Source organism: Apodemus sylvaticus, chromosome 8, assembly GCF_947179515.1.
Source record: "Apodemus sylvaticus chromosome 8, mApoSyl1.1, whole genome shotgun sequence".
Lineage (NCBI taxonomy): Eukaryota > Metazoa > Chordata > Mammalia > Rodentia > Muridae > Apodemus > Apodemus sylvaticus.
In genome coordinates, this window is record NC_067479.1 from 64,767,265 (window position 1) to 64,795,132 (window position 27,868).

General features: G+C 46.2%; 1 protein-coding gene across 1 annotated transcript in view; it reads right to left on the reverse strand.

Annotated features, from left to right (window-relative positions):
* Positions 1-27,868, reverse strand: part of Fam124a (family with sequence similarity 124 member A) — a 57,440-nt gene that overhangs the window by 10,852 nt on the left and 18,720 nt on the right. The window contains exon 3 of the mRNA XM_052191235.1: positions 10,858-11,591. Within this exon, the coding sequence (XP_052047195.1) occupies positions 10,858-11,591 (734 nt within the window). The remainder of the gene's footprint in view (positions 1-10,857; positions 11,592-27,868) is intronic.

Below are 27,868 nucleotides of genomic sequence, written 5' to 3' on the forward strand. Positions count from 1 at the left end.
CTGCTTAGTAATTGGGTCCTTAGACCTTCTGCAGGGCTGGGGACCAGCTTTGGCTCTACCTGAACCAGTTCTAACTGGAATTAAATTCATCTTTCATTTTCCAGAAGATTGATTTCAGGTCATTAGTGAAAGTATTATTGATCTGCTTTCACATATAGAAAAAACAAACAACAAAAACTCCTTTTAATTACATTTAGGTGTGTGTGTGTGTGTGTGTGTGTGAATGTGTATGTGCACATGTGTGCGTGCCTGCCTGCCTGTCTGTCTATCTGTCTGTTTGTGTCTATGTATCTCTCTGTGTGTACATGTTCATGTGAGGAGTTGGACAACTTATCTCCCTCTACAATGTGGGTCCTGCTAGTCCCCAAAAGCTACTTTTGAAACTGAATATTCAGGACAAGGAACATGGCTCAGTGGTCGGACATCTGCCTGGCAGGTGTGAAGCCATGTGTTCACTCTCCAGCACCACCCAGTAATGATGCTAATGACACTGAGCCAATTAGAACTGTCAGTTTTTTATTGTGTGTGGGGTCTGTGTGCTTGCACATACATGTGGAGGTCAGAGAAGGGCTTTGTGTGTCTTTCTTTATCTTCCTCTGTGTTACTGCTTTGAGACAGGGCCTCTCAATGACTGGAAGCTTGCACTTTGCGCTAGGTTGTCTGGTAAGCAGCCTCTAGGAATCTACCTGGTCTCTCTCTGCCAATACTGGGGTTATAGTCATGTGCAGTCACACTTGACTTTTTATGTGAGTGATGGGGAATCAAACTTGGGTCTTCATATTTCCACAGCAAGGGTTCTGAGCCCCGAGCCACCTCCACAGTCCCTAAAGCTATCAGTTTCTCTTGTAGTTGATTTCAGTTCAATTTGTAAATCTTATTACACTAGTAACAAATCTGCAAATGGTAACAATAATTGCTTTAAAGAGGCCTTCTGTGGATGAATTCATTTCCTTTAATATTTTAGAGATGCATTGGATATATTTATATATTTAGGAGTTGACTTGTTTTTCTTGGGCATGGAGCCCAGGGCCTCATACCTGGTAGGCGGGCAATCGTACTAACAAAAACTCAAGTGCAGTACTAAAGACACATCTGCAAGGTAGCTAGGCAACTAAAGCGGGGAGCATCAGAAGTCAGCAATAGTGCTTGTAAGTGGTTGTTGCATCAATAAACCTTTGTGGTGGTTTGAATAGGAATGGGCCCCTTAGACTCACATATTTGGATGCTTAATCAGCGGGGAGTAGAACTCTTTGATAGAATTAGAAGGATTAGGAGGTGTGGTCTTGTTAGAGGAAGTGTGTCACTGGGAGTAGGTTGTGAGTTTTCAAAAGCTGGCACCTGGCCCAGTATTTCTTTCTCTGTCACTCTGAATGTCTGTCTGTCTCTGTGTCTGTGTGTCTGTCTGTGGATCAGAATGTAGCTCTCAGCTACAGCTCTAGCACCATGCCTGCTGCCATGCTCCCCACTGTGATGATAATGGACTCTTGCCAGCAACTGAACAGTGACTAAGACCTCAGAGCGCCTTACAAGGAAGGCTCTTTGCAGATAGGTTCCTTCTCTGGCTCCCATGGATGTACACAGCATCACTCACGGTCCACAGAGCGCCAGCTTCTACATGCTCCTGAAGTCCTGCTTCTACGTGTTCATGTCACACCACCTTGTTCCGCCACCTGTGTGACTGTGCCGAAGGTGGACATCTGGTATAGGGGAGAGCAGTTAGCAGGGTACCTGCCTGGATTCTCCCACCCCATCAGACATAGAGGAGAGCAGTCACACCAACACTTCAGTGGGAGTCTGAGGTTGTGTTTAAGAGAAAGGCTGCTAATTCTGATCTGAGCCCATTCTTTCTTGTGAAAGATTAGAGTCCTTCTTTTGATAACATTGGGAGGTTATAAAATTGTCTTCAATACTGACCAAGCTCTGGGAACTTCCTCTTTCTTCTTATTAATATTTATTCAATTGTTTGCATCCCACTTTGTGTGTGTGTGTGTGTGTGTGTGGTTATTTTACCTATAGCTTATAGCAAATCATGAAGGGAAGTCAGGGCAGGAATGTGGAGGCAGAAACTGAAAGCAGAGGCCATGGATGAATGCTGCTTACTGGCTTTCTCTCTTTGCTTTCTTATACACACCAGGGCCACCTGCCCAGTGCCAGCAGTGCTCACAGTAGGCTGAGCTCTTCCAAGTCAATCATTAAGAAAATGCTCCATAGTCTTGCCTACAGGCTACTTCTATGGGGACATTTTCTTAATCTAAAATGAGGTTCCTTCTTTTTCTTGAACTCTAGCTTCTGTCAAGTGGACAAAAAGCTAACCAGTGCCTCAGGGAATCAGGACAAGTCAGAACAGGAGCTATGTCTAAATCAAAGTCCATTAGACTCTCTTGATGGGCTCCCAGGAGCATCCCTCTACTTGGCTCCTCAGTTTTCTTGGCCTCCAAGGCTGGAGTCAAAGGAGACAAACCCGGAGTCTGTCTTTAGTCACTTTGATAGCTGCTAGAATAGCGAGCATCATACTGTGGTGTCCCTCCCTGATGGCTTCTAGAGAGGAGGTGAGAAGACATTTAATCATCATTTGTCTCTTAGGTTAAGAACAATAGTGGGCGCACCTCTCTAGGCTGCAGGTGGGTACTGCAGTGTTGAACTAGCTCAGCTCTAAAGTATTATATCAAGGCAGCATTTTTCTTATCAAGAAGAAAAAATCATTAGTAAGACATAGCTGTGTAAATGATACTGTAGAGAGACTGGTGGATAATATTTAGGGTGTGCAATCCATTGGACTGTTAAAAACATACTAATCATTTTAGTCTTTGGTTATATTTTTATGCTAGATGTTTAAGACCACATAGGTAGCCATTAACTAGCTTTGTTCTGTGAGACAAGTCCTATGTCCCCTGGCTATCCTGGAACTCTCTATGTAGATCATACTGGTTTTGAACTTAACAAGATCCACCTGCCTCTGCCCTTGAGTGCTGGGATTAAAGTCATGCATTACCACTCTTGGCTTGCCATTTTTTTTTTTTAACTGCTAAAGCCAGTTGAAGATCTGGTCCTCAGAGGTTACTTGGATTTGGGAATGACCTTTGGCTCCTCCAGACTTCATTTAGCTACTTGTTCCTTTCATTTGAAGTTAAGATAATGGCCTTGCTTGACCATAGTTTCACTTGGAAGCTGTCTTAGCTAGAGTTTTACTGCTGTGAACAGATACCATGACCAAGACAACACTTATAAGGACAACATTTAATTGGGTCTGGCTTACAGGTTCAGAGGTTAAGTTCATTATCATCAAGGTGGGAACATGGCAGCATCCAGGTAGGCATGGAGCTGGAGGAGCTGAGAGTTCTACCTCTTGTTCTGAAAGCAGCTAGAAGACTGGCTTCCAGGCAGCTCGGGCAAATGTCTTAAAGCCCATGCCCATGGTGACACACTTCCTCTAAGAAGGCCACACCTACTCCAACAAGGCCATACCTGCAAACAGTGCCACTCCCTAGGCCAAGCATATTCAAACCACCGCAGAAGCACCGGGGAAAATTTCCTGGGTTGGTCTGCTTCTTGTAGATTTAGGATCACCAGGTGCGGTCTTCATGGCCTTCTTGAACAAGAGAATAGGTGCTGTGCCACTTGAGACATCCTGTTGTGGCCTGGGACCTCACTGACTTCTTCCTTTTTTAATTCCATATTAGCATAGCCTCCAGCCATGGATATGGAACACACAGAAGATTATTTATTCTAATCTGGTACTGTAACTTCTGTGCAATATTTACATAAAGCTTGGGAGAAACAAAATATTGTCAACTAAATTTGATTCAGCATATATTTTTATTTAATAAGAACCAGTCAATAACTACACTGGCTTGACATCAGTGTATTGGACTTTGGCCTTAGAATTTTTAATATTACATACACCATATCCAATTCTCATTCTTTACAAACTTTAAATAATTTATTCAGATCTCTGTGTTTGTCTGTTTGCTACATATACAAGCCCATCTTTACTAAAATCATTTACTTACAGTTTTTTCCCCTCAATAGCATGGGGCACAGTGACATTAACACATTTACTATCTGACATTAACTTTTTTCTATTTCTCTGTGGAGTAGAGGATAACTAGATATTGTCTGTAGTCTTCTCATTTAGTCCAGGTGACAAGCAAGAGCTTGGTTTCACCCTCAAGAACCGACAATGTAATGGACTTGCTTCTAGAACATGGGTGAGGGATTATTGCAGAAGCATGAGGGACCTTCCTAAGCAACTGCACTAGAAAGTCTTTACCCAGCATGAATGATGGTTTTCTCATGGACACGGTGGAGTCCTCGCTTCCTAGCCTATATACACACTCTAGCTGGTCCCCCAAACTACAAGGCCACGTATGGTTAGGGCAGAATTACCTACACCTGGCTAGAGGAGTGGCTGGATTCCGAGGCGGTGGTCTAATGACCATGCCCAACCTATCATTTTATGATGCAGTGTCAATAGTCAAAAAGCCCAGCTGTGGTGATTTGCAAGCAGACACAGCTTAAGATGGTAGTGTGGCTTACAGGATAGCGCTGTGCAGCACCACCTCAATTAAAGAAAGCAGAGCCAAATTAACACACAGGATAATGTAATAGATTAGCATTATCTGTTTACATGCCATTAGACTAAAAGGCTGTGAAAGGTCCAAGGTCAACCCTATGGTCTCCATACCATTGTATAGTATGTGTAGAGCCATTTAGCACAACTGTGGTTTGAGTTTTGCGGTGAGTCTAAGTAGCAAATAGAGAGAAGCAGCAGACATATAGCAAAAATTATTAAATTGATGCTTTTAACACCCATCAGACCTCAATCAAGAAAGTCCCATGAAGAGTGTGGTGTGAAGTTAGGCAGAGATACTGTTTTAGGTGGAGGGGCCCTTTCCCCTCCCTGTGACTGAGCATTCCGTTAGCTGTTTGTTGCTGTAGAAATCTCCATACTATGAGATAAATAATGATTATCTCTATTGGGAATACTCAGGTGTTCTCAGGGCACACTGCCTTCATTGTGGGCTGTTTGGTTATTCTCCTTTATCCTTGCCAGAGTCAGGGGTCAGCAGCACTCATGATGGCAGCTTGGGAGGACAGTCTGAGGCAAAGATGCTAGGGTCTGAGATGGGAGAGCCAAATATCATCTCTGCTGTCAGTTTCTAAGTAAATTCAAACAACACATGGCAATTTACCAGTTATATATATATATATATATATATATATATATATATATATATATATATATATATATATATATATAAAACATACATATATATTATGCACATATATACACACATGCACATACATGCACACACATATAAATATAACACACACACACATTATTTCTCTCTAAAACAACCCAGTATCTCACATTGAACAGGAGAATTGTGTTCAGTGATAACTGACTAGACTCTGGGAACCTGTACTCCTTATGACCAATACAGATTTGTCCAATAGGTGAGTTTTATCGTCTATTGAGTCACACATTGGGAATGGCTATTTTTCTTTTAGAGAACATTTGTTTTTTAGAATTCTATAATAGAACACTGGGGCTGAAGAGACAGCTCAGTGGTTATGAGCACTAGCTGCTCTTCCAGATGTCCCGAGTTCAAGTCTTAGCAACCATACGGTGATTCACAACCATATATAATAGGATCTGATGCTCTCTTCTGTCATGCAGGCATACATGCAAATAGAATACTCATATACATAAATATTTTTTTAAAACAGGCAAAACACTTCATGGGGCTAAAGATATAGCTTAGTAGTTTAGAGCACTGGGTGCTTTTCCAGGACCCAGGTTCAAGTCCCAGCACCCACATGGCAGCTCACAGTTGGCTGTAACTCTAGTCTCAGGAAAGCTGAGAGTGTTAGGTCGAGGGTCCCTCTGGTATCCTTGGGCACTCACACCTGGAGTGCACAGACATACATGCAGGTAAATACTAAAACACACAAAATGAAAGTAAATAAAAATTTTAAATATTTTTATAATTTATAATTTTATAATTATAATATAATAAACACACTTGACTTTGAAGGGTTGTTCCCTAATGTCTTTAAACTTTATAAGGTCACGGGTGAGTGGCATACATGGCTGAGGCGAGCCGGGCTAACAGAGTATTTGCTTTTACTAAGAGCCTTCCTGGCTGGATTAGATGACCAAGTGGTTGGTGGTCTATACCCACAGTCATTTAATGTGCCTGAGGTGGAGGCAAACAGTTTGTAAGACTTTCCTCATGAATAGACCACATTATAGGGTAATATAATACACTGTTATCTTTTCCATAGAGACCACCTTTTAACCTGCAGTGAGTGTCCAGGCCAGGCCCATGCATATTTGTAATCCCAACCATCCCTCCTTTCTTATAGCTAGTTCTGACAAAGATGGAGACCAGTGGACTCCTCCTTTGGTTATGAAGAACAAGCCCACATGCACCACGGCAAAGGGGGAATTCACTTACTTGAGGTTAAATTCCAGTTGTACAGAACATTGGGTTTTGGCTGGGAAATGTCTCCCATGGGCTCGTGGACTTCAACACTTACTTGGTCTCCCTTACAAAAAACATCTAGGAGGTGAAGCCTCTTCGAACAGAGGGGGCCACTGGGGGAGGGTTTCTAGGTTTGATAGCCGCACCCCCTTCCTGTTCATTCTCTGCTTCCCGAGGCAATGTCACCTGCTGCTTCCCGCTTGTGTCACCCATGACTGTGGACTGTAGCACCTTGAACTGTAAGAAGAAAACCTCTTTTCCCTGACAAGTTGCTTCTTGTCAGGGATTTTTGTCACAGCCATGACAAAAGTAGTTAATACACGGAAGAGATACCTATAGCTGTGAGATTGCAGACAAACTTCTGAACCCGTGGGGATACTGGGCTATATGAGACCTTGTCTTTCAATTCTCTAGTCTCCTCTCTACAGGCGAGAGCCTGGCCTGTGCACTCAAAGTGAGACAGTTTTTCCTCCCCGGTGGAAAATACAGCTGTTGTCTGATCCCAAGTTTTGCATGTGGGGTTTTTAGCCACCAGAAAGGAGAGTAACTTTTGTTTCCAAATTCTAGTTTCTAATGTTTATGTGATGTCAGGTGTACAGACAACCTGAATACACCAGCCACAGGCAGGGAAGCCACACTGAGGCAGCCCTCAGGCAAACATTCTACAAGCTATATCAGGTACATCCAGGGAAGCTACTGGGTGCATCAGCTACAGCCAAGAAGGCTGGACCGGGTCAGCCCTCTGCCCAGCACAGTATATAAGCGACAGTTAAGGAGGCTGGACTGGGTCAGTCCAACATGGTGTATCAGGTATAGCTGTGCATGGGGTAGAGGGACTTTCAGCCACAGCCTTCTGGGCAGGGTACGTCTTGGCAAACTATAGAACTGAACAGCACCTGTCACGGAAGGGGACACTTCACTCTGGTCCTCAACCTCCACTTAAATGCTTCAAAAGAAGCAGTATCTCATAAACAGCTAAATTATGTAGTTCATTTACATGAATGCCACCCATTCAGAGAACGGGAACACTGAAAACCATCTTATTTACATGGAATATATAGAACAAGAAACCTGTGCAACCTAGTGTTTTAGAAAGGTAAGGAAACGGGCGGCGTCAGACAGCGACTATGGCGCAGCCTGGCCTGGCAGCCCCAGGCACTTATGCTGCTTCTCAGTAAGTTATCCTCCTCTGTAGCAGCCGAAGCAGCTACGGACATCTGTAACGCTCACTCATTATTCTCGCCACAAAGATTTCAGTTAAGCAATACACCTGGTTCAGACAAAAATGGCCTGCATCTTGGAATTTTCAAAAGACTGTATTTTGTGTAATATAGACTATGCAAAGGTGTAAAAGCAAATTTGAAAGATATACACTATCATTTTGTCCCAAAGGAAGTTTATCCACGTTTCCAAAGTTTTTGGTGTATGTCTTAGCATATACAAGGACAGTCCTTGCTTGGCTAGAGCTAACTGAAAACTCTCAGATGCTGTCAGACTAATAAACACTGCTTTTCTGAATGGGATCAAACTCACAATGGAAGTTTTAGAAGCTCGGTGGAATCCCCCCAACCCTGTACCTCCTAACATACTCTATAACTTTTGTTACATTTCTTTTTTTGTTATTTGCCTCCACTGCAGAAGTCAATCTCACTAAAGCAGTGACTTCTGTCTGCCTGCATTCAGAGGTCACAGGGCATGGCATTGAGAAAGGCACCCTATGCACTGTCTGAGTCTGGCTAAAGTTAGGCTTGTGTGATACAATGCTGTGAGGGTTAGTGACAGTTGTTGGTGCTGTGCTGGATTAGCACTTTGGGATTGAGCATCTCATCAGCGTCCAGGCTGAATGTAAGTGACTAAAGTAGCTACTGTGTGTGTGACTGTGTTTCTCAGAGAAGACATTCTCAGGACTCTTCCTTGAAGCTCGTTTTGACAGGTAGCAACTGTTTGTGTCAGGGTGCTTTGCTTTCTACATCTTGGAAGGATGCATTTTTATTTATGTTTATGTGTGCGTCTGTCATGAGTCGGTGCACAAGTGCGAGGGTTCTCCTGAGAGATCAGGTGTGGAATTCACAGGAACTGGACTTACAAGTGGTTGTGAACCATGCGACATAGATCCTATGAACCAAACTTGGGTCCTTCAGAAGAGTGGCAAAGGCTTGGACCCACGTCAACATTACTCTTTATTTCAAATTCTTCTGTATCTGGTTGCTATTATTCTCCTTGTTAATTATATATATTTATCAGGCATCTTTTAAAAAATGTGGTATCCATTTATGAGTATGCAAAAAGAAGATACCATAGCCATTCTGGACCTTGCTTTAACTAGATACCTTCTCCTCTTGAGAAATATAGAGTTCAGGAAGGGGCTGAGTTGTTTATAGAAAAACCAAAAGCAAACAGTCCCTCTCCTCTAAAAGAGCTACAGCGGAGGAAGAGGCTGTGACACAGAGTCTGGGCACAGTGGAGGAGGGGAGAAGCTAAATGTGATCTCAGTCTGAAGAAGGCAGCTGAAGACCTATGTGGTCAGGGCTTTCTACAGCACATAACTACATCCACTGATCAAGGTTTTCTACAGCATATGACTACATCCACGGTTCAAAACTTTATCTTAAAAAGTATATCTGACAAGAGTGTTAGGGAACTACAATGTCTAATTTTGACTGTCAACTTGATTGCCTTGAGAAATGCCTGCTCAGGCCTGAGGAGGTGTCTGTGAGATTCCTTCTAGGCAGGTTTAACTGAGGATGAAAGACTCACTCTGAGTGTGGATGGCGCCATTTGTCTGTGCGGGGCTCCCATGCTAAACAAAAAGAGAAGCAGGAGAGAGACACCTGAGGGCCGCCATTTCTAGGCTCTTCCTGATCTGCTGAGATGTGAGTGGGAAGCCCCAGCCTCTGGCCAGAGCTTCAAGCTTCCTGGGGCCACGCCCTCCCTGACACACCAAGTCAAGGCTGTGTATACTCTTTACACCATGAGCCCAAATAAGTTCTTCCTCTCTTAACTTGCTGCCTCTCCCAGCATTGAGAAATGTAATGAATGTAGGAATACTTGGTAACTAAACCAAACCAAACAAACAAGTAAAAAAAAGAAAGAGAACTGGGTATAAAATAAAAAGGATGTCCCTCAGTGCCCTTCCCCTTTGTGACCTGAATATCTTAATTTTGTTAAAGACTGAAATATAAATTTTTACTCTGGAAAGTAACTTAAAGAGATGAACAGGAGTGTGGCTCCTGTCAGCCTGGGAGGCTGTTCTTTGTAGGTAAATAGTAACCATCCCCAAAGCTGGGAGGTGCTGTGTTGCCCCTACCTATGGTATTAACATGATGCTGCTTAACTGGCTTAGAGAGAAGGTCTACCTTCCTCAGTCCCAAGATGAGAATCTTTTTTCTTTCTTTTTTAACAATTCCTCATCTCCAAAAGCACGCACCCATATAGACTTTCTAGTCAGCGAAATGTGTGGGTCACCTTTGACATCCTTTTAGAGTTTCCTGTGAGGCAGGCTCAGGCCAAGCCTTGTACACTGTTCTTTCCTTTGCACTATTAGAAGAATCAAGACAATTCATTACAGTCATCACCTCTACCTGGGCCCTCCAGGACACATATGACCCTCTGTATTTCCTTAACTTTTACTGGGGTGACTGTTATACTTTGCATAGAAATTTGTCAGTGTTCAGATGCAGAATTGTTTTTCTCACATTTCAAAGATTAGAAAGCAAAGGTGAGCGTTTAGTTTATTTTAATAGCAGAGCCACATTCTTCAAAAGGAAGTCTGAAAATCAAGGAGGTCCTATAAACCGCAGTCATCTCTAGGTGACCCTGGGGTCACCTAATAGATCACTGATCGTAACAACCTCCTGTGGCAGCAATCGTGGAAAGCAGAAGGGGAGGGGGAGGGACAGGTGGAGGGGGAGGGGGAAGAAATCCATAATCTTGTCTACAGACTTGGCACAACTGTCAGAGCCCTGGGCTTCTCTTGTAAAAGTGGAGACTATACTTGAGAAATCGCCCTGGTGTGTGGAAGATCAAATTAAGGGCTCTTTATCAGCAAGTTCCCCAGGTGAGAAGCCTGTGTGCTTCCACCCCAAGAGCGCCATGAGGGTCAGGAGTGCTCAGCCTAGGGCGACACCTGGAAGAACTGCTCATGTGTCTACAGAGACCTGCAACACTGCAGGGATACTAAAAGAACCAGGGGCAGGGAGATCTTTAAACCTCTGCTCTGGATCGGAGTGTGGGATACCCTACTTGTCTAGAATGGACTTGGCCATCAGGCTAATCTTTGCCCTAACTCGGCTGTGTAACGTCTACACGGCTTTCCAGCAAAACAAGCTTGCAGACAAACAGACAGACAGACGTCAGACGACCTCTGTACCTGCAGAAGGATCTTGTTGCCATCGTGGTCCTCGGTCTGCCAGCGCCCTTCGCTGATAGGGCTGCAGGGGTTTGGAAGGAGTGGTACCAGCTGCCCGATGTCCTTCACTCGGAACTCCAGCACAGAGGAGTCGGTGGGCACTGGCTTCTGGTCGCAGGGTAGTCTTTTCAGGGAGAATTGAATGTCCACATCCAGATTGGAGAAGATGGGGAAGATGCAGAAGTCTGCTTTCCGCTGGCTGGGACTCCGGCGCAAGATCAGCTCATAGAAGCGGAGGCTGTCAGCATAGCTGTTATGGCGACAGTAGATAGTGAAGCGTACGATTTCCTTGCCATAGTGCACCGGCCTGATTGCCCACAGCGGAGTCCCAGGAGCCAAAGTGAAGAAGTCCTGACTGCAAGGCAGGTAGGGTATGAAGCGGCCATGCACTCGCTCTGTGTGGTGGTGGCGCCAGGGTGGCCGCTGCAGCACCTTGTGCACCTGTAGGATCTGCTCCTCTCCGTACTCCTCCTGCAGGAACAGCACCACTGCGAGCGCCGGCTGTGCACCCTTGGGAGACTTCCGCCTTCGCCTGACTGTGCGCCGCTCAGACACTCGAAACAGTGGGAGATCAGGGTGAACCCATGCCAAAACCTTGTCGATGGCTTCCTGCAGTGGCTGTGACTCCCCTGGGTCGGCGATGATGTGGATGCTCACCAGGAAAGGGTCCTGTGCCTCCTCCACAGAGAGCTCACCTGGGAGCACATAGGAATGAATGAATGGATGGACAGATGGGTGGGTGAGTAGATGGATGGATGGATGGATGGATGGATGGGTGGGTGAGTAGATGGATGGATGGATGGATGGATGGATGGGTGGGTGAGTAGATGGATGGATGGATGGATGGGTGGGTGAGTAGATGGATGGATGGATGGATGGATGGATGGATGAACAGATGGGTGGGTGAGTAGATGGATGGATAGGTGGGATAATGATTGAGTGGATGGATGAATATGTGGATAAATGGGTGCATGAGTGGATGAATGGGTGGGAAGTAGATGCATGGATGGGTGGGTGAGTGGATGGATGTGTGTGTGTGTATGAGTGAGTGGATGGATGGGTGAGTGTATGAAGCGATAATTATTCCACTAAGACAAACAGTAACGTTACAGATTGCTCCTGCAGGAAGAGACTTATCAGTGGAATTCATGATCCTAGAGTTTGTGATTTCAAGTTTTAGAGAGGAGGGGGAGCTGTTGCTTTCTGTGTTGGGCAGTGTTAGGAAAACCTTGATTGTCCATCAGGTTGCATGTTTCTTCTAAATAAGGAAAGTCATGACTCTTGACTCGGAAGCCCCAGTGGGCCCACAAGCCACTTTACACATACGCCAGCTGAAGGAGCGCTTTAGTTTTTTTTTTATTTATTAGATATTTGCTTTATTTACATGTCAAATGGTGTCCCCTATCCTCTTTTCCCCTCCAACGCCCCAATCCCATTCCCCCTCCCCCTGCTCACCAACCCACCCACTCCCACTTTCCTGTCCTGGCATTCCCCTACACTGGGACATCAAGCCTTCACAGGACCAATGGCCTCTCCTCTCACTGATGTCTGAAAAGGCCATCTTCTGCTATGTATGTAGCTGGAGTCAAGGGTCGAAGGAGGGCTTTACTAATGTTAGGTCAAAACTTGCCTGGACTTCTCATCTCTGTTATCTGACTGGGGAGTAGTCCGGTTCACTGTTCTCACATTCGCTCACAGCGTATGAGCAGTTGATATGTGTGAATTGCTAGGGAGTCTGTTTAGGAAGACTCCCAATGAACAGTGCTCTCTTAGAGGTATGTGGTGTACAGCCCGTGTCACCACAGCCTGCAGCTTTTTACATAACCATAGCCGCAGGTGAGACTTTCATGATTTAAGTGGGGAATGCAGATATAAAATTGTAAGCCCAAATGCAGTATGTGTTTAGAATTAATGAAACAGAATTGCATCTTGGGGTGGGGGTTATCAAGAAGTTAGGGCTGCCTATAGAAACTATAAACACTGGAGCATCTTTTTAAACTTCGTTTGTGTGGGAGGTGAAGTCCAGAGGACGACATGCTGGAATCTGTTCTCGCCTTCTACCGTCTGGGTCCCAGGACTCAAACTCAGCTTGTCAAGGGTGGCCGCCTTCACCTTTACCAAATATAAGAGGGATGGGGCAGGGTGGGCAGATTTAGATAATGTCTTGCACTTGTGTGGTTATCTGATGTGTGGCTTTCCATCCAGATTTGAATTATGAAAATCCATCACGATTGTTTAGAGAGCAGGCACAGGGTTATTCTGGCAGCTTTGGGGCTCACCCCGTCTGCCTGGCTGGCTTCCTTACATTTCCTTATATGTTGGCATCACCTCAGCAGCAGTGCAGCTCAAGTGGAAGCAGCCCCTTCCTCCAGGCGCAGCTCTCCAAAAGAAGGCTCCACATCCTTCTGCAAGATGCCTTGAACTCCTAACTCCAGAGACACATAACTTTGCTAAACACTTGGTTTTGGACAAGGTAAGTTTGGCCAAGGCATTACAGATGGCTTCCGTCAGGAAAACAGGATTAGATGAAGCAGAAGGGATGCTGGGTAAAGAACTTGTCAGAGAAATGAGGTGGCTCCTTTAAGATCCAGACCCCTCCCAGGGTGCACACACAGCCAGAGGCCGGCAGTGAGCAAGCTAATAGGAGTTCTTTCTAAAGGTTTGAGTACAGAGCTCATTTAGTCCCAGCTCAACCCTTGAAGTGGCTGAGCTCACGGCCTGCATTTTAAAAAGAAAATCAAGACACTGAAGCCAGTTCCCTGCCAAGAGCAGCAGAGGCAGAGAGACAAAGAGGCAGAGAAGAAGAGAGGCAGAGGCAGAGGGGCAGAGGGGCAGAGGGGCAGAGGGGCAGAGAGGCAGAGAGGCAGAGAGGCAGAGAGGCAGAGAGGCAGAGAGGCAGAGAGAGAGAGGCAGAGGCAGAGGCAGAGGCAGAGGCAGAGGCAGAGGCAGAGGCAGAGGCAGAGGCAGAGGCAGAGAGGCAGAGAGGCAGAGGCAGAGGCAGAGAGGCAGAGAGGTAGAGAGGCAGAGGCAGAGGCAGAGGCAGAGGCAGAGGCAGAGGCAGAGGCAGAGACAGAGGCAGAGGCAGAGGCAGAGGCTCTGGCATAGAGACCTGGGAGCCTCTGAAACCCGTTTCTGCTGTGCCTGCATCCTAGCATAGGTTTGCCCGCGTCTGGCCATGCTGATCCCATCCTCCCCTCCTCCTCTCTGCGGCCCCTTCCTGGCCACCAGCTTTGTGTCCAAGATACTTATTTGCATTTCTTTCCTCTGGCTCCAGGTCCCTTCTGAGGACAAGCACACCAGAAACCACCTCCCTCTTGGCTCACACCTAAGTCTTTATATCTCACAATGGTCCAGAAGGCACCACAGGCCAGAGCCACAGGTGGTGGTACCCAGGAGATAAAAACAGAGCAGACATTTCCAGAAAGCCCACAGGCAGACAGGAGAGTCTGGGCATGAAGAAGCCAGGGAGAGGGAGCTAGATTTCCCAAAGCTCCTAGAGTAGCCAGGGCCCCCAGCCTTATGCTATCTCCTGCCACCACATAAAGGTTTCCTAGAGAGCAGGAACAGAGGCTGAGGCCTGTCTGGACAGCGGAGTGTTTACAGCTCCGCAAAGGGCAGGCTGTCTGGCCTGGGAAAGTGAGCTGGGCTGAAAAGCATTGTAGTCAAGATGGAGCAGGTGCAAGACAAGACCAGAGCCTGCATCGCCTTTTGGACCCAGGAGAGGCTGGAGTACTGCCCCAGCCCAGCCCTGGGGAACACATGGGTGCTTGCTGGTGTTCTCTGCGAGTGAGCCTGAACACAGCTCTAAAACAGTTGTCGGGCACTGGGGTTACACACGCATCTCTGTAGCACTGAGCAGGAAACCAAGTATTTGAGGGACCGAAGAGAAAACGTGCATAATTAATGGTCATGGCAAGTCCCTGGACTTCCCTGGAGGAGCAGAGAGGCTGCACCAGGGTGTGCTCTGCCTTTATCTCGTCTATTTTCTGACTCCACAGAGCACCTCTTCCATCATGGCACAGCACAGCAAAAGCAACCCCACAATGACCACCTACCCCCACCCCATGCCTCCAGAGAGGCTGCAAGCTGCCTCAGGGACAGGAGCTGCTTTCAGTTAGCTCAAGTCTCCAAAAAAAGAGGAGGGCTCCTCCTGCGGTTACAGGATTAGAGTTTCTCCTGATACCGTGGGGCAGCTCATATGTTACAGAAGGCAGAGGTGAGGCTAGGCCTTCCCCGAGGAAGGACGTGCAGCCAGCCTCGGCTTCCTACACGCCCTACAGTTTTTCTATCCTTTAGATGCTCAGCTTTCTTTTTACTGCATAAACTCAAGACAAGAAATTAGATAACCCAAACATTTATTAAGTGCTTACTGTTTGCCAACTACTATCCTAAAGCCTTTGTATGATCTCATTTAATCTTGGAAACAAAATGCTAGGGGTGTATCTTTCCAATTTTGTGGCTAAAATGCAGAGCTGCTCAAGGGCCTCTGGCTAGAGGGAGCAAGGGCTACCTGGACCCAAAGTCTCCCCAGTCACTATTGATAACTGGTTTTCCCGATGATTGATAAGCCAGTGCAAGCTGAAGGGAAAGCATAAGTGCAGGTTTATTGTGGGCAGCTCTAGGGCGGTTTCACCAGTCTCTGAGGATGAGGTCAGTAAAGTTGCCATGCAGAGAGGAGGAGAGGGAGAGGTAGAGGGAGAGGTGGGGGGGAGGGGGAGGGAGAGGGAGAGGGAGGAGGGGAGAGGGAGGAGAGGGGGAGAGGGAGGAGAGGAAGAGGGAGAGGGAGAAGAGGGAGAGGGAGAAGAGGGAGAGGGAGAGGGGGGAGAGGGAGAAGAGGGAGAGGGAGAAGAGGGAGAGGGAGAGGGGGGAGAGGGAGAAGAGGGAGAGGGAGAAGAGGGAGAGGGAGAGGGGGGAGAGGGAGAGGGAGAAGAGGGAGAGGGAGAAGAGGGAGAGGAAGAGGGGGGAGAGGGAGAGGGAGAAGAGGGAGAGGGAGAAGAGGGAGAGGGAGAAGAGGGAGAGGGAAGAGAGGGAGAGGGAGAAGAGGGAGAGGGAGAGGGGGGAGAGGGAGAGGGAGAAGAGGGAGAGGGAGAAGAGGGAGAGGAAGAGGGGGGAGAGGGAGAGGGAGAAGAGGGAGAGGGAGAAGAGGGAGAGGGAGAAGAGGGAGAGGGAAGAGAGGGAGAGGGAGAGGGAGAAGAGGGAGAGGGAGAAGAGGGAGAGGGAGAGGGAGAAGAGGGAGAGGGGGGAGAGGGAGAGGGGGGAGAGGGAGAGGGAGGAGAGGGAGAGGGAGAGGGGGGAAAGGGAGAGGGAGAAGAGGGAGAAGGAGAGGGGGGAGAGGGAGAGGGAGAGGGGGGAGAGGGAGAGGGAGAGGGAGAAGAGGGAGAGGGAGAGGGGGAGAGGAGGAGAGAGAAGAGGGAGAGGGAGAGGGGAGAGAGGGAGAGGGAGAGGGAGAAGAGGGAGAGGGAGAGGGGGAGAGGGGGAGAGAGAAGAGGGAGAGGGAGAGGGAGAGGGAGAGGGGGGAGAGGGAGAGGGAGAGGGAGAAGAGGGAGAGGGAGAGGGCAGAGAGGGAGAGGGAGAGGGCGGAGAGAGAGAGGGAGAGGGAGAGGGAGAGGGAGAGGGAGAGGGAGAGGGAGAGGGAGAGGGAGAGGGAGAGGGAGAGGGAGAGGGAGAGGGAGAGGGAGAGGGAGAGGGAGAGGGAGAGAGTTAGAGTGGGGAGAGGAAGAGGGAATATGCAGAGGAGGGACAGAGAGGAGAGCATAGAGAAAGGGTAACCAAAAATGTCTGGATTCTATAGGGAAGAGCCTCTGGGGGAAGGGGCTATACCCTGTAACAGGTAGGGACTGAGGGATGCTGGGAGAGCCTGGAGGCCAGGTGCACTTTGATTTGTTAAATAGACACCTCAGTGATCCCAGTCACTTAACAACTATGTTGTCACCTCATAAATCTATCATTGACCTAAGCCTTAGTTTCCTTGGCTGGGGCCTTTGACTTTCTCTCCAGCTTCCTTAGCTCACTGAGTGCATGATCCTGCTACGATTCCATTGACCAGTTCACGTGGCACTTTTGTGCTAAGGAAGATAGGGCAGGGCCCGGGAGCTTTCTGCTTGTTGATAGACTTTGGGATGATAGATGATAGACACTTGGCTGTCTCCATGCTACTTGCATAGGGACCCTCACACTTTTCTCTCCGAGCCAGGGCCACATGCCAGCCTTGCTTGCTCTAACTCAACACCATCTGGTTGCTGCTGCATTATCCACCTCTTGGAACTGATAAACTGGAAGTTTCCATAGTACCTACCTTCTGGTACTGGGGGATAACTACTTCCTACTTCCAGAGTGACTGGAGCCATCTTAGCGCATGATAAACAGATAGGCTCTCCTGAACTTTTGAACAACAGCGGATCCCATGCATCCTCACTTTGTCAAGGATGAGGGACAATCCATTTGCAACCATTTATTTAACCTAGGAATGCTTATTGAGCACCTATTATGTGCCTGGTACTATATAATGGAAAGTAAGCTAGACTTAGCCTTCAGAGAGCATCTACTCTTCTGGGAGGAGACACAATGACAAGTGACACAGACAGTGACAGCTACTTTACTTAGCAAACATGAGTTTTGTGTGCATCTAGGAAGAGGCGGCTATCCACAGCAACAGCCAGAACCAAGTCCTAACAACTGAACAAACCACTCAGCATCCTTCCAGTGCCAAAATATCTACCAATAAATACCCCAGTACTCTGAGCACTCAGGAGGCTCACACTGCCAGCTCTGTGGGCTGTTGATCTTAGGAAAGGCTCAGGAGAGTGACTGAATCTCTGTTTGCCTCTCTAAAGCCTCACCGCGCCAGTGAACTGCTCAGGCATGGGTGTGACTGTCAACTAGATGCGTGTAACCAGTAGTAGACAACACAGATTAGACATGCAATAGACTTCCAGGGCACAGGATGACATTGAACCAGGAACAGACTGGAAGGCAGACTGGAAGGCAGGAGGGAAAGATTCCAATAACAAGGAACACAGACTCCATAGAAGGCCGTGCTCCCCTACTAAGCAGCATCAGAAAGAGGTGCAGGTCCCTCCCTGGGAGAGCCTTCCCTCCAGAATTTAATGAATAAGCTGCATTCTTTGCTTTTAGCATATTTTAAAAAGAAAATTATTTGCATCTCTGACTTAATGAGAAAATCATTAACAATTCCCTTAAGCTACCAATATTTAAGATAAATCTCAGATTTCCCCAATTACCAGTAATTTTATAATTTCAATAATAAGATCGGCAGGGAGGCGATGGTGGGCAATTCCCAGGGGCTTGTGCAGTGTAAATAGTGTGGCTCCTCCCTAGGTGTCCGTCCTACAACTCCCTGCAGCTCAGACCGAATCCAGCCTGCAGTGGTTAAGCTGGAACCTGGATTTTCACTCTGCAGAACAATAAGGAATCTTTGTGCTCTCTGGGCCCTTCAGGCTTTTGTGAACAACAGGCCTTTGCTACAGGCCACTGGGGCTCGCTCAGTCTTCAGCATTTGTACAGAGACAATGTCAAGGGCCTGGACTTCTACACAGAGCTCTTCTGCAACCGGGGCGTTATTAAGAAAAAAGAACTCACCAGTAAGGCAGACAGCACAAAGCCAGGCAGCTTGTATGACACAGGCTTCCATTTTACCTTAAATGTGTTTCTGAGCCCCTTCGGTTATGAAACACCCCAGGGGAAGGGGAGAAGGCCAAAGACAGCCACTGAACAGCGAGAAAGGAAATGTGAGCTGGGCATAGCCTGACAGGGATTCTGAGAGAGCCATTAATTAGTCTGAGGAGAGATGAGCACAACTAGAAACAAACGCTAGAGCAGCTAACTGCAGTGTTTTGAAAGCTTCTGAGAAGGGTCGTCAGTCTCTGCCTACCAGTGTTCTCTGCCCAGTGATACACTAAGACCCCGCTGTATAAAACTTCTGCTTTAAGACACTGGTGAGTCTGTGGCATTGTAGCCTCTCTTAGTTAGGGTTCTATTGCTATGAAGAGACACCATGGCTACAGCAGCTCTTACAAAGGGGAGCATTTAACTGGGACTGGCTTACAGGTTCAGAGGGTCAGCCATTGCTGTCATGGTGGCAAACAGGCAGACATGGAGCTGGAGAGGTAGCTGACAGTTCTATATTGGCAGGCAGCAGGAAGACAGAGTGACCGTGGACCTGACTTGAGCATTTGAAGTCCCAAAGCCCAACCCCAGTAGCATACTTCCTCCAGCAAGGTGACACCTACTCCAACAAGGCCACACCTCCTAATGACGCCACTCCCTATGAGACCAGGCACACCAAAGCCTTCCTTTTGCTCAGAGATTTCAATTCTTTTTTAAAGCACGTGAAAGGCTTGTCATAGTCCCCTATAGCAAAGGCATCCCAAGAAAGTTGTGCTCTTAATATAATCTTACAGATTTGAGAATGTGGCAGCAGGCTGTGGAAACAACACGTCCAGAATTAAAAATCCATCTAGTTTCAGAAAATCAAATAAGCCTATTGCAACAAAACAGACAAAAGAGAGATGTAGCCATCACTAAACTCATGGTCTTAAAACTCCAGGCCTCCCAGTGTTACAGGATGCTAGGGACAGGATCTTCACAATTCTACTACTGAAGGTTTCTCTGAAAAGTGATTTGTTCTGACGGGTGTTAAGCAATCGGTGAAATTGCTATTCTAACTGTTCAAAGGCAAGACACCATGTGCACACTAGTGAAGTACACACTGTCTGCCTGCACAGGACACCAGAGCTGTGACCCTGTGCTGCACAGGACACCAGAGATATGAGCCTGTGTTGTACAGGACACCAGAGCTGTGACCCTGTGCTGTCCTTGCCCCTGATCAACATAGAAACATGGGAAAAGGAGCTTGGAGATTTGTTTTGGCCTAAAAGTCAGAGGAAGAGTCAAGCATTTTGGCAGCTTTAGGATGGCACTGTCATGCTCTCTTGTCCCAAGTGTCCCTACACACTTCAGGCTCTCTTGAAGGGAAAGCTGCTTGGACAGATATAAACTAAAGACAACTGTGACATTTCATCTGGATGTTTGCTAACAGACAAGGCTGGGCCATTTTCCCAGGTGGACTAGTCTAGAAGTAGAGTGAACACCTCCAGCCTACACTTCTGGTTTCTGTCACCGCAGTGTCCCCTAGCTCCAAAGTGCCGAATCCTGCCAAAGCCCTAAAGATTCAAAAGAAGAGACAGGTGCATACTCACTTCCGGTCGCTGTGCCAGGATGACTGTCAGAAACCAGACTTCACGGACTGTACGGGTGGAGTTCCGCATGCTGAGGGAGGCGTGATGGAGTTCTTAGAGGGAGAGTGATTCCTATATGTGTTGGGTGGAGCTTGAGAGGCTGAGCTCACATCTTGGTGGATCAGCAAACAGAGAGCCCAGGCTGGATCTGTGCTGAAGTATATCCCCTGCCTCTACAGCTCTCTGCCTTAAAGGTCTCACAACCTCAGAAAACATTGTCACTAGATGGGAACCATGCGCCTGTGGGGGATGTGTTACACTCATGCACAATTGCCCATCCTTGTCCTTGGGACTCAGTACCATATAATTGAACAAGAAAGACAGACATACAGACTTAGGAAAATACCCATGGGGGATGCTTAGTTCCAAAGTATGGGGAGGATGAAATGCAAGGATGCAGATTTCCCTTTCCCATAATTTTTCTACTATTTCAAGACCCCACATCTGCAAATCCCTGGGTTTATTGCTTTAGGAAGAGAAAAACCCAAGAATCAACATTCTGAAGTTTGTTTGTTTGTTTGTTTGAACTTACTGCAGAGGAAATGGTCTGAAGGACTCCAATAGTAGTGCTGTGGGGCTGGCCATTGACCATTGTTAGCAATTCCTCTAGGCTCCGCCCAGCGGTTACCTAGCAACAGCTTGCTAGCCTGGCTTGAGTAAAAGAAGGACGTTTGCTCTCAATCTCTTTGTCTCTGTCTCTGTCTCTTCTCTCTCTGCTCATCCCCTCTTCCTGCCCTGTTCTTCCCCACATGTCCAGGCTGGCCTCTTCCCCTCTTTCTCTGTCCCTCTCCTTTCTCTGCCTCCACTCCTTTCCCTGGTCTCCCTCCCACCCCACCAATAAACCTTCCTGTTAGGTCTGTCGCATGGCTGATTCCCCAGGGGAACACCTTGGCAGGGTCCGTTGAGGTGTTCCCTCCCGCGGCACTATACTCCCAAGGTTTATAAACCACGGGGCGACTCTCTATGCAGCCATCTCACAGAAAGACCTCCACCTTCTCCACCATGACATGCGACTCCCGTTCATGTAATCCTCTCTATCCTCAAGCCTGAGGCAACAGTAGAATAACTATAGAAGTGCAGAGAAAGACCCACAGTTGAAAGGCTCACAACAACAACAACAACAACAACAACAATGACATGAATGAATGCTATTCTTCCCTGTACAGGTTAAACGACTCAGCCTCACTTGGTTCAGGAATTGGTGGATGATGCCAGAGGTGTTACGGTGAGATAAAAATAAAAGAGGAGATGAAGAAAGACTGGTCCTTTCTCTCCACCTATAACCACCTTGCTGTACAAAACACATTTAACAAATATGCAGAAAGTGGGGAAGGAGGCTTACAGGTCTGAGCCTCTTCAGATCTGACCTGGGGACTTTGTGAACATTCCCCAAGTCCTGATCTGCTAGAGCATCAGGTGATAAAGGCAGCCTTAGGGGTGCAGACCAGGAACTGCAGGCAACAGTAGAGACAGCTTCTCACGAAGCCTGTTCATTACCCGATGGTCTTATGGCTACTACTGCTGCCTGAGACTAAGAGGGAATTAGGCCACACTTTAAATGACTGGAATAGAAAAGGCTTCAACACGAGGAGCTCCACCCCTCAAGAGTCTCCTCTATCAGCTAGCTACTCCACAGAGCACTTCTGCTCACTGCCTGTACACAGTGCCTATATGCATTACCTTTTCCTGTATCTCTCCCTTTTGCATATTATGTCACAGTGCTCACGGGATATCTGGTTATTCTTCGGTGTCTGTGGAAGAGTGAAACGGTCCTCAGTGGAGAAGAAAAGGTGGTGGGCTTTACAAAAGCACGTGTTTATCTCAATACTTCTACCTGTAGGAGTTCGCCCTCTTCATAATGGATGCACACAGGTTGTTTAGAAGGATGTCCCTGGTGAACATGTTTATAATGGTGAAAGTGGAGCAAACCCGCAGGGTCTGGTGACTGTGCCAAGACACACGCAAGGAAATAAATACTGTCTGGGTGCTCAGACTGCTCTGGGAGGATGTTTCCGGAGACACAGTCATTTACAATGAGGAAATAATAGTGAGAGAATAAGACATCTGTCTGTCTGTCTCTGCCATTCTAATAAAAGTATTTATAATAATATAGATGTCATTAAAATATACAAAGGAAGACATCAAATGACACATAATGGATTTTCTGGGTGGGAGTCTAGGTTTTAATTTGCATTGTCTGACTTTAAACAAAACAAAATAAACAACAACAAAAAATCCCAATGGCTATGAGCGATTCGTACAATAAAATTATTTTTAGGATATTAGCCTAGAAACTTTGAATACCCAGGACATAATCCACAAATTAAATGATGTCCAAAAAGAATGGAGGAGTGGCCGCTGGTTCTGGAAAGACTCAGTGCAAGAGTATAGGGGAATTCCAGAACAGGGAAGTGGGAAGGGGTGGATGGAAGAATAGGGGGACGGAAGAGGGCTTATGGGACTTGTGGGGAGTGGGGACCCAGAAAAGGGGAAATCATTTGCAATGTAAATAAAAAAAATAAAATAAAAAATTATTTTTAAAATGAGAAATGTCATAGTCACATCAAGGACAGCTGCGAGTACTATCAGCTACTCTCCTTTGTGGCCCTCTTAGGGTCCTGACAGCGGTGGAAGAGGCCATGTATTCCTGAGGGGCCACTTGGGAAAAGTTAAGCAAGAGAGTCTGGCTCCGTTTTCATTCTTTTTCTTTGGTAGAAATTTTGTATAGTTGCAGTTAGTTCAAAATGAAAACTTTAAAGTCATTTCTCCTATTTTTGAAGCCAGAAGGATTCCACTGTACTTTTAAAATCAGATCTGAGCATAGCATCACACCAGAGGGGCTGTCTGTGTGGCAGGGTCTTGACCCTTTGATTTCCTGATACACTTTTTCTTGTCAGTTGTCAAACAGCAATACCGTCTAGCTTTCATCTCCCATGCAAAGAGAATAGGAGCTCTACACCATCGGACCACAGTGTGGTATGCAGATGCTTGAGGCTGTGCTTCCTTATCTCAGAGGTGTCCCTAGCCACTTCCCTCATTGTAAATGCTGCTGCCGTTTGTCAGAATGAACTCCAACATACAAGGGATGTGGTCTGAATTTTAAAGAAAACCATTCTTAGTGGGGGAATGAAATTACTTATTTTTAAAAGTTCGATAACATAATCCAAGTAGCTATCCAGTGAGCACATTTTCCAAGCAGACATTCTGAAAACCAGAGAACCACAAAGCATAGAGTTCAAGCCCAGGAAACATGTGCATAAGTCACTGGACGGTGTCAGGGCTCCTCAAGCTCCCACTAAGCAACTTCAGGTGGGGACACTCTGCGTCTGACGAAGGCAGCAGATCCCCAGGGCGGTAACTGCTTATTTTCTTCCAGGCTTTGACCAGCATTTTTGCAAAGCTGATAAAATGTGGGATCACATAGGCAACCTCAACCTGCTGGCTGTGGCTAAGCTTCCGCTGGAATCGTTGGAGGACCCAGATATATCAGAGTGCTAGCTATTAGCCACTAAATGACTCCATTCCTAACAGGAAGGTCCAGGAACACAACAAATGTCTCCAAAGTTGAAGCCATGCTGGCTACATGAAGGCCGGATGTGTAGGGCATGGGAAGAGCTGCCTCCCATTGCCTCCAGTGGATTCTTCTTCCCTCAGTGTGAGTGAGGCCTTTGCTTTTGGGAGGAAGGCAAAAGAAGGACTCTGTTGTAGTTAGGTATGTCCTGAGATTCATAATCATGTGTTAGAAACAGAAGAGAAACATGATTGCGATGTTTCCAAATACATCAGAGTTAATTTTCCTAAAACAACGATCTTTCTTTTGAGAGAGTGACACAACAAAAATGGCTCTAAAGGAAGACAAATCTGGCAATAAGTGATCACCTCTAATAAACAGGAAGAAAATGAAAACCTCACTGCAGATTGTGCGTGGAGCTCCTGCGCAGCTTCAGCTCTGCCATCTGCTCTTTCAAGGGCCAGTTAAGCTAGTGATTAAGACACAGTGAGCTCACTTCACTCCAACAGGCAGCAGGGATCACGAACATAGCCAGTGTAACCTGCTGATCCCTGAGGCTTCCCTAAGTATCCTGGAATTGAAAGGGAAGCAGAATCTCCGGAGATGTCAACAGGAGATAACCAGCAGGACGTTCTCAAATCGGAGGGTCCTGAATATAGCTGGTTAATTCTTTGTTTCCTACATGGGATTAGAGATCTGTTCCTGGGATTAGAGATCCTTAAGAGATGTCACATGCTCCCCCAAAAAGTAAATTTTAAGCTCCTCGTACCCTCTAAGAGTAATTTTCAAGTGTGATTATAATCTATATCTGGATGGAAATATCTAATCATACAGGATCAGATCTCAGGAGCATTACATGACACACTTATTTTTTTTCTTAGCATAATTACTGTTTTCCTTTCATCCTGTTTGTAAAATTTGCCCCTTTTATTCAAACCACTTAAGAATGCAAATCGGGCCTTGTGGCTTGATGATCTCACCAGCGTTCTGGAAACCCAGTTTAAGATTCTGAGAGTGAATGGAATTCCTCTTCCTTTATCTCAGGGAAATGCTATGAGAGCCACAGTGCGCTGAGCTCTTCAGAAAGCCTGAGAGACAGCCCGGCTTTCTCCATCAACATATAAAGGGCAAAAGAACCATTTATAGCTGGGAAAAATTCACTGAAGCCACACGTTAGAGCAGCCTCTCAGCGATGCGCCTTCCATGGCTGAATGGCATCATAAGATGTGAGTGTAAGCAGGAGTCCAGCATCATAAAGAAAAGGCGTGTCCAGAGGATCCATCTTCCTGCTCTCAGACATGGACAACGAGTGGAGTTTTATTTATTTATTTAAATTTTATTAATCGTTTTATTTGTTTACATTTCAAATGTTATCCACCTTCCTGGTCTCCCGTCCATGAACATCCCACTCCCTCCCCTTTGTCTCTAAGAGAGTGCTCCCCACCCACCCACTCACCCCCACCTTACCCCTCTAGTATCCCTTTTCTCTGGAGCATCAAGCCTGCACAGAACCAAGCACCTCCAATAAAGGTAGTTTTTAAAAAGTAGTCTTTGCCTCTGGTCCTGATCTCTTGCAATCTTTGACTTGCAGGTGGCCAATAGTAAGGAGAAGCTGAGGTTTGTCTAGTCCCAAGAAATTCCTTTTCCAAAAGTCCCAAAGGCATAGACAAAAGCCAGCATTCCCTTGGGGGTTGGGGGGGGGTTGAGAAAATGGTCCCTACATACTAAAATAAATCACTCTCCTTCTCTCTGGCAAAAGGGACCTATGGGTCTTCTGGTGACATGCCTGTGGTGTCCATTATCCCATCAAGGACTATGTTAGTTTCTAACTTCTTCAATCCTAGGCTCCCCACAAGAATCTGTCACACATGTCAAAGCTCTCCAACCCAGCGCACAGATGCCTCCCCTCCTGGGCACCTGTTTCCTTAACCCTGGAAATGTTTTTCCCAAGAGGCTTTCCAGAGAGATAGCCTTGGCAGTTTGGAATAAAAGTTTGTCTTTTCACCCACAGAGAGGCTATTTTGGTTTCTTCACTGCACTCATTTTGTTTATCTGGTGCCAAACCTGGGACTGGTAACGTGGCCTCTGAACTAAGCTGCTGATTTGACTTTCCTATGTATGTTTCTTTCTGCTGTCTCCTGCCAGCCAGCAAATTTGACCCCAAATTCTAGATTCCATCTTTCCCCTCTCCATCTCTCTAGTTCCAGAATCCTACTGTGCCCATGTGCCCCGCTCCTGGATAGCTCACCTTAGAGCTGCCTGCTTTGTCTACCACTAGAAAAAACATGCCTCTCGCCTCCACTGGCCCCAGTCACAGGGACAGACATCTGTGATTTGGAACCTTTTCCTCTCTGACAAGTTTCCCTTTCATCTTGGGGACATCCTCCCACCATAAATATTGTTGTGAGAAGTAACACTTTATCCACCTCAGCCTCTCTCTTGCCTCCTCCCCCCCATGACCCTTTCTTTGTCTCCCTCCCCCTAGGGCTGCCTGAAGTCCCAGGGCTGGTGGCTTCCATGGCGCTTTGCAGCCCCACCCTCTCTCAGCTCCCTCCCAAAGTTTCTCTTCCCCATTGGAGCTGCCTGCTCTGTCTCTTCTTCAGCCTCTCCTCCCTCCAGAAGAGCTCTTCCAGCAGCCAAGCCCAAGCCTGTCTGGGGCCACTAGGTGTGATCTCCTCTCTGTCTGTCTGTCTGTCTGTTTCTCTCTCTCCCTCCCTCCCTCTCCTTGTCCCTCTCCCCCGCTCCTCCTTCTTGGAGCTTATAGAAATTCTCCCCAGCAGAATTTTGTTTTGCAACCCTCTCTCTCTCTTCCTTGGACTATAAACAGCTTGGCATCAAGACAGATCAATGACCAAAATTTGGCACCCTTGATTTCCAAGTTCTCACAAATCATAACACCATCTGCCACTGTATGAACAAATGATCCCCAAACATCATATCTAAATGCACTCTGCTCTGCTCTTCCTAAGGTTTCTTATCTAAGGTTCTACTTCCCATGCTTAAAACTCTTCCCTCTATGATCTCTCTGTGCTCTGCTTTTAAAAACTCTCTTCAAACTATGTTGTAAACTCTATCTCAGGATTTGTAAGTTCATTGGATGAGGTTAAAAAAAATCTATAAAAATCTGTAACGAATTGTGTTTTAAAACTTATAACAAAAGGCCTATAGCTAAAAATCTATACATAGGTAATCCTAATTGCTACAACTTACTAATATATTATTCAATCCTTGTTTAAAATATACTGTATATGTAATTGGGATTCAATTCTTGTTTTAAAAAATAGATCGTCAAAATAAACCCCAAAATAAAACCCCCCAAATAAAAACCCAAACAAATATTTTAAATACCAATCACATGGCTAGCAGCCATCTTTACTGAGGTTAAAGGGTACACGCCATGTGACTCCACCCTCATAAGATAATTACATGGTATAAACCGACTAAGGTGACACTTGTAAGTCTTCTTAGTCCAGCTGAACCTTTGGTCGATCCTTGTATCTCCTCTTAGACTAAGGAAGCAACAGTAGTTCTCTAAAATATTTTGGATTGGTATGGATTTTTGTATGATGATAAATTCCTAGGGTTATAAAGATATACTCAGGTCAACAAAAGCTAACATAGAGACATATATCTAATTGTTTATGTCTTTGCCAACTGTTTTCAACACCAGGTTACTAAACATTTTAAATAAAAACCAATGTATTTCTGATAAGGCATATTTGATAAATAAGATTTATAAGTTCCGGAGGTCTATGCAGGGTCACAGTAATATATGTGCAGCCCCTTTGCCTGCTCACGTTGTTAAGCTTCTGCTATGTAGATAAAGCTGAGTCATACGAGAAGTTGCAATATTCTGTAATGGTGCACTATAAAGGGCCAGGAAAGAAGAGCTCCCAGCTTCTCTATGGACTATTTATGATTTCAAGTTTACTACGTTTATGGTCTAAATTTTTATTTTGATGCCAAAAGATCTTCAATTAAATCTTCAACTCAAAATTTTAAGGTTCAAACTTAACAGGGATCAAGCTGTAAACTCCTAATCTTATAAAAGCTGTTAATGTATAATTCATTTAGTGACAAGCTTCATTTAGCCTCCTGTATATGTTTAAAACTATTGAAGTTTGTTTAACTCGGGTATGCTTAATAGATTGTAACCCTCAGACTCTTCAGAGATCTGCTGATTGTGCCGTTTAAAATAGTTAAT